Genomic DNA, 14888 nt, shown 5'->3' on the forward strand with positions numbered 1-14888 from the left:
GGGCAGGTGGGGATCGAACTTGTGCGGAAGCGGCTTTAGATTCTCAGTGCTGTGCTTTAACCCGCTGCGCCACCAGGGAGGGCCCTCTGCTGTTTTTTTTTAATACAGGAAAATTCATAGTAGCACTGCTCAAAAGTTGAACTTTGTTTTTAAAGCTGTAGTTAATTGCCCGTCATCATCGTGGCCAAGTTTGTATTTGTAAACCGGTGAACACTGAAGTCAAATTAACTTTATGTACTTGGTATGAGAACTGTAATTTTTATCAGCCACTTCTTCAAAGACACATGTCTCAGTAACATTAGCATTGTTAAAAAAATCTGCATTGGCAGAATATGAGGAAACTACTAAAGGTAGTTTTTTCAAACACCGCCTGTATTTACCTTACTTTCATTTTAAGAATTTCTAGGTTTAGTATTCCACCTAAGTGAGGTGGAAAAAGCTTTTCCAAAGATGTAGCTTGTTTTCACAGAGTGCTGCTTTCTATAAGGGCCATTTGCAAAGTGCACACAGCTGACAGGCACAGTCTCACTATTCAGGGCAGCACATTCTGTTGTCTCTTTCCAGATTTACTCCTACATTGCAGTATATCTTGTTTTATTGTGCTTCATAGATAATTGCCATTTTTACAAGCCCCTCTACCAATTAAAATGTTACAGCTTGAAGGCCCAGCCATTATTGAAAAATTTCTTTATTGTAAAGGCCTGGAACCACACTTTCAATATCACTCAGGTGTGCCTGTGTGTTTGGAAGCTACTGTTTAACCTCATTTCTGCTATTAACATGTTCATTTGTGTCAGGGAGGTGTGGTAAGCACAAAACAAAGAGGAAGTATACCGTTGAGACATTTTTTATTTCTGTTTTGCGGGAGAAGACAGGACCCTAGCAGTGGGAGAGGTCCTTGGAGACGCACCGTGGCTCGATTTGCTGCCACGGTCACTGGAAGCCGCCCCCATACCCGTCTGAAGGGGCAGGACCCTGGTGCAGCAGCTGAGGAAGCAGGTCTGCGTGTAGCCCTCAAGGCTGGTCTTCACAGCACGAGATTGTAAGAGCTGTAGAGCAGAGTACAAGTGCTGCCCCATGATGGCAGTCTTGAGAAAGGACTGGAAGCTTTGCAGAGAAAGTAGGGCTCTGTGAACACGGGGTAACCACAGGAGGTGGAGTCAATAAAGGCTCCACTAGTGATGGTTGTGCTGAGGGAAACAAGTATATCTGACATTGGCTGTGCCTGTGGTGTGTTATCTTTTTTTAAGAAAACCAGTATTACAGTTATTGGTGCTGATACATACCATCCATTACTGTGGTGTGTATTTAATCTCAGCTCCCCTTAAATTACACTAGTTCGTCACTCATTTGCGTAACCATGTAATTGCAGCAGTATAACCGCATGCCTTCATATGCACATTATCTTCACTAGCCACCAAAACTTGGCGTGCTGCTGTCCTGTTCCTTCCTTCCCCTCGCCCCCTCCTCCCGTTCCCTCTTGTAGCTGATCCATTTTCAGAGCCTAAGAGTTAACTTTTGCTATACTTTGCAATTTTTCTTCTTTGATTAATCTTAATATTTTTCTCAGAACCTGGGTTGTAGGCCAGAGTGGTTGAGGGGTGACAACCAGGGGGTGAGAGGATTCACCAGATACAGTGGGGAGCAGAACAGGCAGATCTACTGAAATACACTGCTGAGGGGAGCAGTGGGCAAGGCAGGAGAGGTCTGCTCGGCCATTGTGGCGGTAGCACTGAGACTTAGTCCCTGGGCCACCAGGGAAGCCCCAGAATTACTATTTTAAAGATAGCACTTCATGCAGGCAAGTATAGTGGGGAGAAGGGGTAGCTGCTGGCCAGAGCCAAGGAGCAGCTGGGAAAGGTATCCTCTGCCTTAGCTCTGCCTGGTCAGTAGGGAAGATAGGCAGGGCACACTCGTTGGAGCATCCTTGGAGCCTGGCTTTACTGTCCTAGATGTTGGCACATGGTGGGCACTAATAAAAGTGGGGTTAATTGTCTGTAACTGTGGAATGTGGAAGGCAACTTGGAATTGCAGTGGTTTGTGTCAGTGACTAGAATAAAAGTGCTCTTGACTGAGGTGTCAGTAACAGAGCTCATATCTGGCACATGGAGCCTTGTACTTCTGGAAGTCTGCAGAAGTTACCAGACACTCAGGTATGTTAGTGTTAGGGCCAAATGCAGAGGGAGCTACCCATCCTGCTACAATACCGCCATTTTATTTTGTACTGTTTTTATTTGGGGGAGGGGAAAAGTTTTACCTCATAAAACAATATTCCACACATACAAAATGAAACAGAACTAATGTTTAACAAGCATTTGTGCATAGGAGTGTTTCTCATGGATATTGTGACTGCCTATCTGATAACACCAGTGCATGAAGCATTGGGGGCCAGCCCCCTCGGACCTGCAATTTTGTCTTGCAAACTTCTAGATACAGCAGATAACTTACAGGAATATGGGTGAAGTCTGAAGAGCAGTACTGGGGTCCTATGGTTTAAAATCATATCCCCAACTGCGTGCAGCAGAGCTGGTCTCTAATGTGTGGAAGCCTGAGGTAGTGTCAACTGCTCCCATTAGTCTCAGCAGCTAAAGTTTAATCACTGTGCTTTTCCAATAGAACCGTAATTAAGAAGGAAGAGAAAATGGAGAAAAAGGAGGAAAAAAAGCCCGAAGACATTAAAAAGGAAGAAAAAGATGAAGATGAGCTGAAACCAGTTCCTACAAATCGGTCCAGAGTCACCAAATCAGGTGATGAGTGTTCATCAAAAGAGAACTGTGTTAAGGACAGTGATTGGGTAGTTTGAAAGAGTGAGTACCATCGTGCTCAGGTGACTGGAATTGTTGTCTTACAGGAAGCAGTAGAGCAACAAGAGTCTCAGGTAGTGAAATGGCTTAAAGCAGGTTCCTGTGCAGCACATCTGGAGTATTTATGTCTATTGCTGGTTCAGTGACCTGGGTTCTGGCTTTTCCTGAGTCTTTAACAGAAAAAAATCCGGGTTTTGCAGTAGGAAGGTGTCCTAGTTCTTTTGACTAATTTGGTTCTGTTCTGCAGGCTGTGTGATGATTAAGATTTTGAAGCCAGATGTATTAAAAATTGTAGAGAAAACGAAAACCTCATAATCTCTGTAAAAATTGAAGTAGTTGCATTTGGAACATGCTTTATTGTCATTTTAGAAAATATGTCATGCGCTACCCCTTCAAATTTGCACAAGACTCCATAGGACAAACCCCTCCCCCCCGCACACAAAAAAGAAAAACATAAAAATCAACAACCCAGAAACAAAATACAACCATCTGGCACATTCGAATTAGGTACAGAACATTGCCAGTTAGATCTTAAGCATTTGGGGTAATTTACCAGCAGTCTCATGAGGAACGTGTTTTTAAAATGTTTCTCAAGAATTGCAAATTTCCCTAAATCAGTAATTATTCCAGTGGTTGGAGCCTGGTTATCATATAGTTGAGGGGAAGAATGGGTTTGGAAGTCTTTGTTGCCCTAGATGAATGAAGGAGGAAGCCACCAATCTGGTCTGATTCAAAACATAAAAGCCTGGATTTTGCAGCGCTTTCCAGAATGTATGGGGAAAATAAAAATTGGAATTGGTTCTCTTAGCCCTGGGATTTTCAGTCTCAGGGTGAAGGATTACTGCAGGTAGGGTGTGTTGTGAACATAATGCAGGGCGCACTCTGACTTGGATTTTAGCTGCCACGTGTGAACAGATCACACCACTTTATTCCAGGTGAGCAGAGACCTGTTGGGAACAACAGCCATCTCAAACCCAGAGTTACCGTCTGGGTGAGTGGTGGCAAAGCGCTGAGCCTCCCAGGGTCAGCATTAGTCTTGACACCTTCCAGGGCCCACAGCCAGCTGTGTATTGGGAAGCTAGGGCATCCGAACGTTTTCATAGGTTGCTGTGCTTTCTTCCCTAAAGGAAGCAGAGGAATGGAACGGACGGTCATAATGGATAAGTCGAAAGGAGAGCCTGTCATTAGTGTGAAAACCACGAGCAGATCAAAAGAGAGAGTGAGTATCACTTCCTCTTCCTCAAATCCAGCTGGTTTTGCTGGTGGCTTTGATACACATTTTAGTTTGCAAGATGGAAGCATCTTTTCACCTTTCGAGTTCTCAGAAGGCATATGAACTGTTCAGGTTATGCATACAGGCACAAAATGTGCTTCTAGAACTAATTTCACAGCAATGTGTTGCCATCTCACTGTCAGGTTAGCCACCTTCTGAAAGAACTGATTTTCATACCACAGTCCCCACATTGGGCAGGGCGAGAGTGGCCTGGGCTTCTCAACTTGGAAGTCAGGATTTGCTCTTTGTTTGATGTTTTTGTTTTTGTTTTCTTTAGTTGATTTTCGAGCCTTTTATTAAATTTGCTACAAGAGTCCACCCTAAAACTGACTTATTTTTCATAGAATCATAAAACAGGCTACACGCCTAAGTCTTGTGCATACTGGACAAGCCAGTGGCTTCTCAGTGTTTTCCACTGGAATACAAAACTCACAGTAATTCACAGCTGAAGATTCTAGCTAAAACATTAATGAGAACAGTGCTCGTTAGTGAACACAAAGCTAACAGTGTACATCCAGAGCGCTGTCATGGCAGACTCCTCTTCACTCCAGCCTGCCCCTCATCCTGGGAACCAACCCATTGTCCATCTAGAATGTTGTCATGAGAGTGCATGTGAATGGAATCGTGGGGGTGTGACCTCTTGGTATTGTCCCCCCCACCCCACTCCGCATATAATGCCCTGGCACTCCTTCCAGATGGTTTCCTTTCAGAGCTGCCTTTTGCTCCACTTGTGGCTATCCTGTGGTCATGTTAGCCAGTCTGGCGATGGGCACTAGTTATTTTCCATATTTTCTACAGAGAATCTGTTGTGGTGCCTGCCTCTTGGCAGACTTCTTTGTATCTGGTAAACACCTATCATTGGTGGGGTTGCTGGGCTCACAGATTTGAGCAGTTGCTCCGTGGCAGAGGCTGGCAGTGTGTCCTTCAGGAAGGGCAGTTGGGTTCCCTGGGTCGTGGTGGGGGCCAAGCAGCTAGTCAGTGGCTAGCCCGAGTCCTGAGCCCAGGAACTCAGTGGGGCCCACGACTGACCTGGCCTGTGCACAGATCACACTCTTCCATGGAGCTCAGGCGTTGTTCCCACTCTGTGCTGCACGGTGTGTGATCAGGCTTGAAACTCTTGTTTTGTGGGTGAAGGGTGTCACTGTAATACTTTGTGGTTGCACCTACAATGAGTTGTCTTCTCTGCATTTGTCCCTTTACTCACTTTTTTTTTTCCTGGTTAACTTGTTATAACTTTACTCATTTTGTTTGATTGCTTTGCTTTGATTGATATTTTTCCCTGCATGAGCTACTTAGAATTAACGGAAGAGTTTTAAAACAAATGTTTCCCAGGCCCCTTCCCTGAGGGTTCTGAGGCTGTGGGCCTGTAGGGGCTGCCGGGTTCCATGCTGCTTAAGTGCATCTCGGGAAAGTGACTCCTGGTTAGTGTCGGGGCCATGAGAGCTTTACAAGTTGGAGTTGGCCCTGTGTGTGTGCCTCACCCCAGAAGTGGATGTCAGAGAAGTTGCCCACGATTGTGTTGTATCTTACCAGAAGTGCTGTTTCACATTCAGGCATCTTTGCCTTGTTCAGCTTGAAGACCACCTGCCTGAGGGAGAAGTGGAAATGGAGTCCATCACCCGGCTGTCCCAACAGCTGCTTTGGTGACTGTCCCTGCTCAGTGCATGCGTCACCATCACACTGTTCACGCACCTTGGGCTGCCTTGCTTTGCTTTAGACTGTGAGGAGCGCCTGGCTCAGCTACATTAGACAGACAGACTGTAGGTTTCTGAGGTTTTGTCCCACTTTTCCTTCTTCATTACTAACCTTTTGTTTGCTTTCTGCAAAAGCAGGACTGTGTAGCACTAGTAATTTACACCAGAAATACTGAGGGTGGAGATAGTCCAATTGCTCGCAGATGTAAAAACAGATCCTGTCAACTGTACACTTTGAAAAATAAACTTTATTAATATAAAAAAAATACAAGTCTCTGTAGATTAAGCCACCAAATCTGGATGCAGGTGAGGCAGCCTGTGTCGGGGCCTCTGGTCGGAAGATGACATGAGGCCTCCATGTAAACCGTGTGGGCAAAAGAATCTGAATCTGATCTAGATGTGCATATTTCACTTTTATTGTGCCTCTTTTGTGATGATTTTTCTGATTTTAATAAACCAATTTTGGTAAACAGAACTCCCAGAGTCAGGATCGCAAATCAGAAAGTAAGGAGAAGAGAGACATCTTGTCCTTTGATAAAATCAAAGAACAGAGGGAGCGAGAGCGCCAGAGGCAGCGGGAGCGGGAGATTCGAGAGACGGAGAGGAGGCGGTAAGTATGGCCATCCTTTCTCCCCCTTGAGTGTCTTTGTGTGCCCAGGCCGGCTGGCTGCTTCATGTGTCACTGTGCAGCAGAATTTCCCCTGGCTGAAGTTGGAGCCTGTCTCATGTACCAGTTTCACCAACATGTGACATTGTGGAAGTCACAGGTTTCCACGAAAAATGACAGCCACGGGCCTCCCTGGTGGCTCAAGGAGTTAAGTCACAGCTCTCTGAAGCTACCAGCAGCCACGAGTTTGTAGGAGACTGACCTACAGGGTGCAGCAGGCCTTTCCTGACCTGCCCTCTGCTCCCCTCAGCAGTGGATTTCAGTAGATCTGCCTGTTCTACCCCACTCTGTCTGATGAACCCTCTCACCTCCTGCCCCCAGCACCCATGGCCTACACCCCAGCTCTTGTATGCATAAATAAATAAATATTTTAAAGAAAGAAAAATGGCAGCCAGCATCACTAGTTTTCCCGTGGACAGAAAGTGTGGCCACTTGGTAGAGGCATTTTTCGTGGACCCAGTGGCGACAGCCTCATGGCGCTCTGCCACTATTCTGCCCTCTGTGGTGGAGTTAGTTTATAGACCTAAGGTTGTCCTTCCCACATCTGTGTTCTGCCATTTCACACGAGCACACTCTGCCATTTTGCCATTTTTCATTAAATACGGCTTGGTTCCAACAAAAGCTGTTTTTTGGAGATTGGGGGACTTTCTTAAGCCAAGTAGATCATGTAGAAATTTCCCGGTTGTGTGGTCATTTGCTTTTCCTATAGTGGTGTGACTTCAGATTTTCTGCATAAGTAGCTTTAGAAAGTAAAAGTAGGAGAACCGTTTGGATCCATTCAGAGTTCTCTTGCTTCCTGCCAGCTCACCCGGGAGCCTGTCTAGGCGCCCGGGAATGTTAGCTGATTGACAGCAGTGCCTCTGCGGACAGTGCTCAGGCTGCAGTGTGCAAGGTCCCATTACCCCCTGGCGGCCGTGTCGCGGTCTAGGCCTAGGCTCTGTCCTCACACTTTACCCGCCTGCTTAATAAATGAAAAGGGGGAAAGTCTTAACGAGAATAAAACTTTGGGAAAATGTTTGTAATCATGTCTGGGGTTCTCTGTGTACAGCAGCTCTGTGGGAGTAACTACCCTTTACCTTTCTTACCTTTCTCCCCCTTAATAACCTATGCCTCAGTGGCCAGGCACCACCACATCAAGCAGTTCAAGGTGACCTTCCTGTGTCCCCCCAGAGAACGTGAGCAGCGCGAGCGCGAGCAGCGCCTGGAAGCCTTTCATGAAAGGAAGGAGAAGGCCCGGTTGCAGCGGGAGCGCCTGCAGCTCGAGTGCCAGCGGCAGCGGCTGGAGCGCGAGCGCATGGAGCGGGAGCGGCTGGAGCGCGAGCGCATGCGTGTGGAGCGCGAGCGCCGCAAGGAGCAGGAGCGCATCCACCGCGAGCGGGAGGAACTGCGGCGCCAGCAGGAGCAGCTGCGCTACGAGCAGGAGCGGCGGCCGGCGCTGCGGCGGCCCTACGACGACGGCCGGTGAGGAGCGAGCCACGGCCCGCCAGCGCCTCAGGCCCGTGTAGGCTATGTCGCCCCCCTAGCTAGGTGACGTCGTCCCTGTCACCCTTAAGATAACCTTGGGGGGCGTTTGTGATGCGTGTCATCAGAGGCCGGCCTGCGGCTTGCACTGAGGCTCCTGCCGCGCAGGGCCCACCTTCTGGAGTGGCGGGGAGACGGCCAGTGTGCGCTAGGCCTGCTTCCGCTTTTGGGTCTCCGGTGCCCTTGCAGAGTCTGCACTGTAGAAAAGGAAATTACCTTCCCTTTAGAAAGTAGGTTTATTGGTCTCCAGCCTCTGTGAGCTGTCTAATTGACGGTCAGCCATCACCCCCTCACCCATGAGCCTAGTTTTCTGGCAGGCATCAGTGAGTACTGGATGCCATCCTGAGCTATATGTAGCTTGCAGACCACCCAATCTAAATCCCCTTTGCTTTGGGGTGGGGGGGGAGACCGCAGAGGAGACTTGGCTTCCAGAAGATGAGGAAGGTAAAAATGTGGAGCCTAGGAATGCCGGTGCTAAAGAATCAGATAATTCATTTCACTTCCATTCCAGCTCGTGTGGGGATCAAGGTATTAACAGCCTTGTGATACAATTAGCTCACAGCAGTCCTTTTTTAAGCATTGTCAGATGAGAATTCCAGTGTGCCTCTTGGCAGTGTGGGGGATTTTAATTTATCAAATCAAAGTGATAATGATTGAATGTTTAGCGATTAGCCCTGCGGGACATTTTAAATGATCTCGGTCTGGAGTGAGAGCTTACCTCCCCACCTCTGTCTCCTTCTGTTTTTCTCTCATTCTCTTCCACGAATGAAATTTGCATCCTTTTAAAAATAAACAGACGGGATGAGGCCTATTGGCTGGAAGGAAAGCGTGTGGCCATGGAGGACAGATACCGCCCTGACTTCCCTCGACCCGATCACCGGTTCCATGACTTTGACCATCGAGACCGGAGCCAGTACCAGGACCATGTACCCGACAGGTCAGCACCCCATCCTTTTTGCAGTGAGGACCGAGGGGGCCTAGTTGGCCTGATGCAGGGAGAGGTCTTAGTCTGTTTTCTTTATGTCTGATTTACTTGTAGATTCCTGACTGGCTGCATGAGGGACCTTGAGTGAGATGTGGGAGTCAGTGGTCACGTAGGGCATCCTGAGCTTGTCTAGCAGGAAGGGCCGTGGAACTCATTTCTTCCTCTGTCTTTGTAATAGATAGGACTGAGAGGGCCTGGGCAGAAATGTGAGCCTTGCTGTCCCCCGTGTGGAGTTCTCTTGGGGTGGCCCAGGTTCTGGGCTTCACAGTTTCTGGGGGATCTACTACAGTCACTCTTCCCTGAACCTCTCTGGGATTATAGGGCTTTGAGGAGGGCATGACCCTCGACTTCCTGTTAACCGGAGGAAGCGGATTGAGGGTGTGCCTGCCTGAGCTGTCCGTCACCAGGTTGGTACCAGGGCTTCAGCTCTGCCCCCGCGCTTCGCTGAGTGGCACAGATTCCTAAGCTAGCAGATCACTCCACGGAAAGTTCTCGTTAGGCCTACTTTGTGTTTTGAGGACCTATTTGGGGCTTTTTAGCAAGTGTCTGCCTGTTTTTTTTTTTTTGTTTTTTTTTTCCTCTGGTGCCTCTTCTAATGAGGAATATACCTAGCTTATTAAGAAGGCAATCCTTGATTTTCCAGTTTAAGGTATTACTCTTAAAGTTTCCATTGAGCTCCCCTGGGCTGCACATTGAGCCATTTCACTGTTCATTAGTTCTGCCATAGGGAAAGGAGTGCCAGGCAGAATGGGATGAGGAGCCCAGGAAAGCTGGGATCGGTGTAAGGCTTGGTGTGAGTGATGTGTGTAGGGTTGAGCTGAGGTGAGGGACCCTGTGGGGCTTCTTGTTGTCCTGACTGTCAGGATCAAGTAGGTATTGATAAAGTAGGTATTGACTTCAGGGTGTTGGACTCTACCTCTGGGGCCCCTCTGAAGGATTTTAGTTAAGTAAAATCTATATTTCCACCTTCTTAGATTGACTTCACTCCTCCCAGGGAAAAGCCTTTAAATTCCAACCAGTGTTCTTTTTCAGGCCAGTAAATTATGCTTTTTGTGGTGAAACAGAGCTAAGTTTCCTAATTGTGGAACTCTAGTGTGGCCTACAGAAATGTTGCATAAGTATCATCAGCTGCCATTGGAATGAGATATTTCCCTTTTGCAGGAGGGAAGGTTCCAGGTCAGTGATGGGAGAGCGAGATGGGCAGGTGAGTACAGCTCAGACCAAACCTGAGCACGCCTGCTTCTTGCTGACTCTTTGTACCAGAGAGGTGGCGACCGAACTGGGGCAGCAGGCTTATGTGGAAATGTCCGTTCTGGCCACCGAGTAGGTGTACACGTAATTGGTCTTTTTCTGCTTAGGGAGTCCGTGTGTTCTTTAAATGCTTAGGGCTTGTTTTTGCTTAATTTTATCCAGTAGAACCTGCAAATAGCTCTTGATTGCATATTTGCTTAGAGTGCTTTGAGTCGCCATACCTTGGGGTTACCCACAGCACCCTACATGGGGCTTTGCAGCTTGTTAGGAGGTAGGCCAGCCCGCACTTTGGGGTGTGGGGCCCAGTGTCTCGGTGGTAATCTGTAGGTGCCCTGTGAGGGGTGCATAGGGTGTCAGCTCAGAGAAAGGTGGGGGGGCAGGCGTTCGAGTCATGGCTCTTTAAATTAGGGGTGTGGTCTCAGAGAGCATTCAGCATCCGCTCTGGTATGCAGATGTGCTGGGTCCTGCGCACAGTGACTAGTGGACTAGCGGTGCCAATGGCACTCACCCTGGGCGTCAGGGAGCGAGAGAGGGTTCTGTCACCCTAGGGTGGTGTACAGATTGTCTGAGGGTCCTGCCCTCACCCTGGCATATGGGCGGGGCCTCCTGATTCTTCGGAGATGCCTGAAGCTCACTCTTCCCAGTGGACCCTTGGGCGGCACCAGCACATTCCACTGCACTCAGGGTTCTCCTCGTTCACAGCCTTCATTGACATTTTGTTTGGCAGCAGCCTAGGTGCTCGGAACAGACAGTGTAGGGGTGCTCAGAGTTCTCAAGGTGGGGTGGGGAGATGATGTCAGGATGCCCAGGGTCAGGAGCAGAGCAAAAGGCCATGACATTCTGGGGGAGCCCAGGTGGATCCTCTCAGAGCGGTTGGGGCTACTGAACCACATTCATGTCATCCAGGAGCATCCTGCTTAGTGTCCCCCTATCACGCTTGTGCCTTTCAGCATTACTCAGATGACCGCCATGGCCACGGGGGACCCCTGGAGCGCCATAGCCGGGACTCCCGAGATGGCTGGGGAGGCTATGGCTCTGATAAGCGGATGAGTGAGGGCCGAGGGCCGCCACCTCCACCCAGGTGAGTGGGTGAGTCACAGCAGGGGCTGGACATCTCTGTCCTCGCCTCTTTCGAGACCTCTCCAACTACCTTGATGGTCACCAGGAACAGCCCTCCCCACTTGACACAGCAGTGGTCATCCCTAGCTGCAGATGACTTTATCCCAGCACCCCTAGCAGCTGAAGGAGATAGCCCTGACCCCATCAACTGTACAGACGCTTTACCCCACACCCCCGCCCCACGTCATCTAGGCATTTATGAGACCAGACTCACGGAGACCGGAAGCTTCTGCTGCGTCTCTAAGTGGGTTTTCAGGTGTTCAGCAAAGGGCCGCCACGTTGATACATTAACATAGTGTATTCTTTCTGAGCGACCTACTTAGCTTTTATCATTTAAATGCCTGTGGGAAATTTAAAATGGGGAGCTCATCTTTAGACAGAAGACTGCACCGAGCTGTGTCACGGTGATGAGGCAGATGTTACATGTACTTGGCTTCCACTCTGGGGGAGTCGGGGAGATAGTTGCTCTCCCAGTCAGACACTTCAGTGAGACCCTAGACCTGGCCCTGTTTTGTCACTCCAGACTTGGCCTGGACCTAGCACACTTTCCTGGATGTCCAGCCACTGGTGCCTACACAGTGGAGACATGTTTGGATTTTAGTCTCCCAGTGTTTCAAGTCAAAACGTTTTTTACTTACTTACTTATTTTTACTTCGTACTATAATTCGCATGCCATACAACTTAACTATTTAAAGTGCACACGTTGACAGCTTTTAGTTTATTCAGTCATACTGCAGTCACTGCAGTCAACATTTTCATCACCCCTTGCCCCCAGCCTTGGCATAACAAACCCATTGTCTCTGTGATAGACATTTCATTTCAGTGGCGTCACACTGTGTGGCCTTGTATGTGTGGCTTCTCTCCCTGAGCATCTTGTGGTCAGGGTACCTCCCCGTGGTAGTGTGTGTGAGGGCTTCCTCCTCCTCATGGCCAAGTGATGTCCCGCGTGTGGGTAGACGGTGTATATCTGTTCGACTCTCAGTGAACACTTGGGTTGTTTAAACTTCCTGGCTTTTATAAATTGTGCTGCTCTGAACACTTGTGTACGTGTCTTTGTGTGAATAGATGATTTCCGTTCTGTCAGGTAAACAGCTAGCAGTGGACCCATTGGGGCATGTGGTCACTCTGAGTGTTCCCTGGGAAAGCACCATGCTGCATTCCACATGGCTACGCCTCCTCCTACCCACCAGCCATGTGTGAGGGTGCCTGCTTCTCGGCGTCCTTGTCAGTACCTGTTACTGGTCTTTCTGAAATAGCATCATGGTGGAGAGGGTGGGTGAGGGTCTCACACTCATGACCTGGTTGTGTTACCAACGCTGAACGTGGTGTCCTTATGGCCCTGTGAATTCTGGGGAAGCACCTGGTCCCTTTAATGTGCGTTGGCCAACCCCTGACCCTAAAGACTTTAACACTGGGACGGTGGCGCATCTACTTTTGTTTCGGCCCAGAGGTAGCCGTGACTGGACAGAGCACAGCCAGAGACTAGAAGAGCACCCGGAGCGCAGCTGGCCCGGCACGGTGGACACAGGCGCTACAGGCCGGGAGCACTCGCGATGGCAAGGTGAGGGCCGACTCGCCCGCGGGAGCGGGGCACCTCATGACCAGGAAGGCCACAGCCCCACCAGCACTTCTGACGGCTTCCCCAAGACGGGCTGTCTGCCCACTGCTGCTTCTCTTTCAGGTGGTGAGAGAGGCCTGTCTGGGCCCTCAGGACCAGGCCACATGGCAAACCGGGGCGGATTGTCAGGGTAAGTTTTGTTGACAAGATTGATTTGTTCCAGCTTTTTACTTTTTCCCTTTTCTTCACATTTGACCAACTTGCTGGGTGAAATGTTTTAGACAAAAAAAATAAAAATAACTCTTGGCAACTTAACCAAGTAAACTGGATGCAATCTGTGATGATGATTTTTCTCACCTGGGAAAAAACAAGTCGGCTCTAGTGGCTGCAGAACCTCACTCTGTCACAGTGGGATGGAAACTTAAAAGGGACAAATGTGTGTGCTTTTGCTCCTAGGCGCGGCGGCTTTGCACAAAGTGGGCATTCCCAAGGTCACGTGGTGCCCGGTGGCGGACTGGAAGGTGGAGGCCTGGCCAGCCAGGACCGGGGCAGCCGAGTCCCACACCCACACCCACACCCCCATCCATACCCCCACTTCACCCGCCGCTACTAAACCCCACTCACTCTGCAATTCAGGTAGGCAAATGCACTGTTGAATCTCTTAGCCAGAGTTACCTTGCATTTGTGGAATCTGCTAAGAAACAAAAATTCTGCCATCATGTTATAGTTCAATACAATGTGAATTCACTTTTTTTTTCTTTTTCTTTTTTTAAATAAATGTGTTCTTGTTCTGCCATTTTTAAGACCAAGGTTTCTGTTAACGAGCATTCCATTTTCCATTAATAAAAGTTCATGGTTCGCATGTGTGCGTGTGTATTGTGATCGCAGCGTTAGGGAAGTCCCGACCTTCAGCAGCACCGCGTCTGTCACTGAATCGTCACAGCTACCTGAAGAAGTAGGGTCTCTGTCTCCCCATCTCTGCAGCGGAGAAAACAGGTGCAGGGATCAGACCATTGGCCCGAGGTCATAGTTTCTGTGGGAAGTAGGAATGTAGTGGGATTTAGTGAATATATGGGGCTCCCCCCACTCTGTTTAGTGCCTCTACCCCTTGTGTGTGTGGGAGCGGAAGTGGGGAGCAGCGTGCCCTGTGGTTCCCGGAAAACTGGCCGAGCTTGGCATCTGGCACTAAGAGCAGGCATGGGGACGCCCAGTGGTGCCAGGTCCCCCATTTTCCTGGAGATGCATGTGAAGTCTTGGGTGTCACCATCGAAGATTCAGATTTTCTTCATTAAAATCAGCCACAGGGTGCCACTTTCCAAGCCCATCCTCCTGGGGCTCTGGTGTGTTCCCACAGCAAGGTGATGTTCTTCCTCTTGGAAGCACAGTGGAGCAGGGAGAACTAGATGCCTGTCATAAGTAGGTTAGACCTAGTGGTGGGGCCTGTACTGCGATTTGGGGGCAAAGGGAGGGCTGACTTTCTGTATTTCCCGGCCCAGGCTGGCATGGTGAGAGTTAATCCACATCACCACCCGCCCGGAACCTCCATTCCCTCCCCTCATTCCCTCCCCTCGGTAACTAGGACAGCCACCCGCAGGCCTGGAACAAACAATTGCCAATTGCCGATTCTTCTGGAGTACCCTGTGTTCCTGCTGGGCTGTTTAGTTTTAAAAGAGCAATCTGAAAATCCTGTCCAGCTTGCTTTGGAAGCCACAGCATTAAAGGCAGGTCAGCTCGAGCCCTCAGTGTCCTGTCTGAATTGCCAGGAATAAATACCTGTGTGCGCCCCGCAGTAGTGGCTTTTGGTCATTTTCCAGTGACAGGTCCAGAAGATGCTGTCTCCATGTTGCACCCTGGGGCCAATGTGGCATGTTGCCTCCTACCCTCTCCACAACCCAGAGAGTATAATGGGGTCTAGGCTTTTCATGCTGTGCGGTAAAAGCCAGACGGCGGCATTGAGAGGAGGCAGCCTGGGGTGGCAGGTGAGATCTCTTTGCACATCTTGTCATGTAACTCTCA

The 14888-nt window shown here is 49.2% G+C and overlaps 1 protein-coding gene across 1 annotated transcript in view; it reads left to right on the forward strand.

Annotated features, from left to right (window-relative positions):
- SAFB2 (scaffold attachment factor B2) overlaps window positions 1–13734 on the forward strand; it is a 30283-nt gene extending 16549 nt beyond the window's left edge. Inside the window, exons 12-21 of the mRNA XM_004689325.1 lie at window positions 2617–2747; window positions 3932–4023; window positions 6245–6381; window positions 7609–7899; window positions 8756–8896; window positions 10106–10148; window positions 11146–11276; window positions 12763–12875; window positions 12996–13062; window positions 13329–13734. Coding sequence (XP_004689382.1) covers window positions 2617–2747; window positions 3932–4023; window positions 6245–6381; window positions 7609–7899; window positions 8756–8896; window positions 10106–10148; window positions 11146–11276; window positions 12763–12875; window positions 12996–13062; window positions 13329–13485 — 1303 coding nt within the window. The 3' untranslated portion in view covers window positions 13486–13734. The remainder of the gene's footprint in view (window positions 1–2616; window positions 2748–3931; window positions 4024–6244; window positions 6382–7608; window positions 7900–8755; window positions 8897–10105; window positions 10149–11145; window positions 11277–12762; window positions 12876–12995; window positions 13063–13328) is intronic.
- The last annotated feature ends 1154 nt before the right edge of the window (window positions 13735–14888 follow it).

This window comes from Condylura cristata, unplaced genomic scaffold, assembly GCF_000260355.1.
Source record: "Condylura cristata isolate star-nosed mole 26May11 unplaced genomic scaffold, ConCri1.0 scaffold00025, whole genome shotgun sequence".
Classification (NCBI taxonomy): Eukaryota; Metazoa; Chordata; class Mammalia; order Eulipotyphla; family Talpidae; genus Condylura; species Condylura cristata.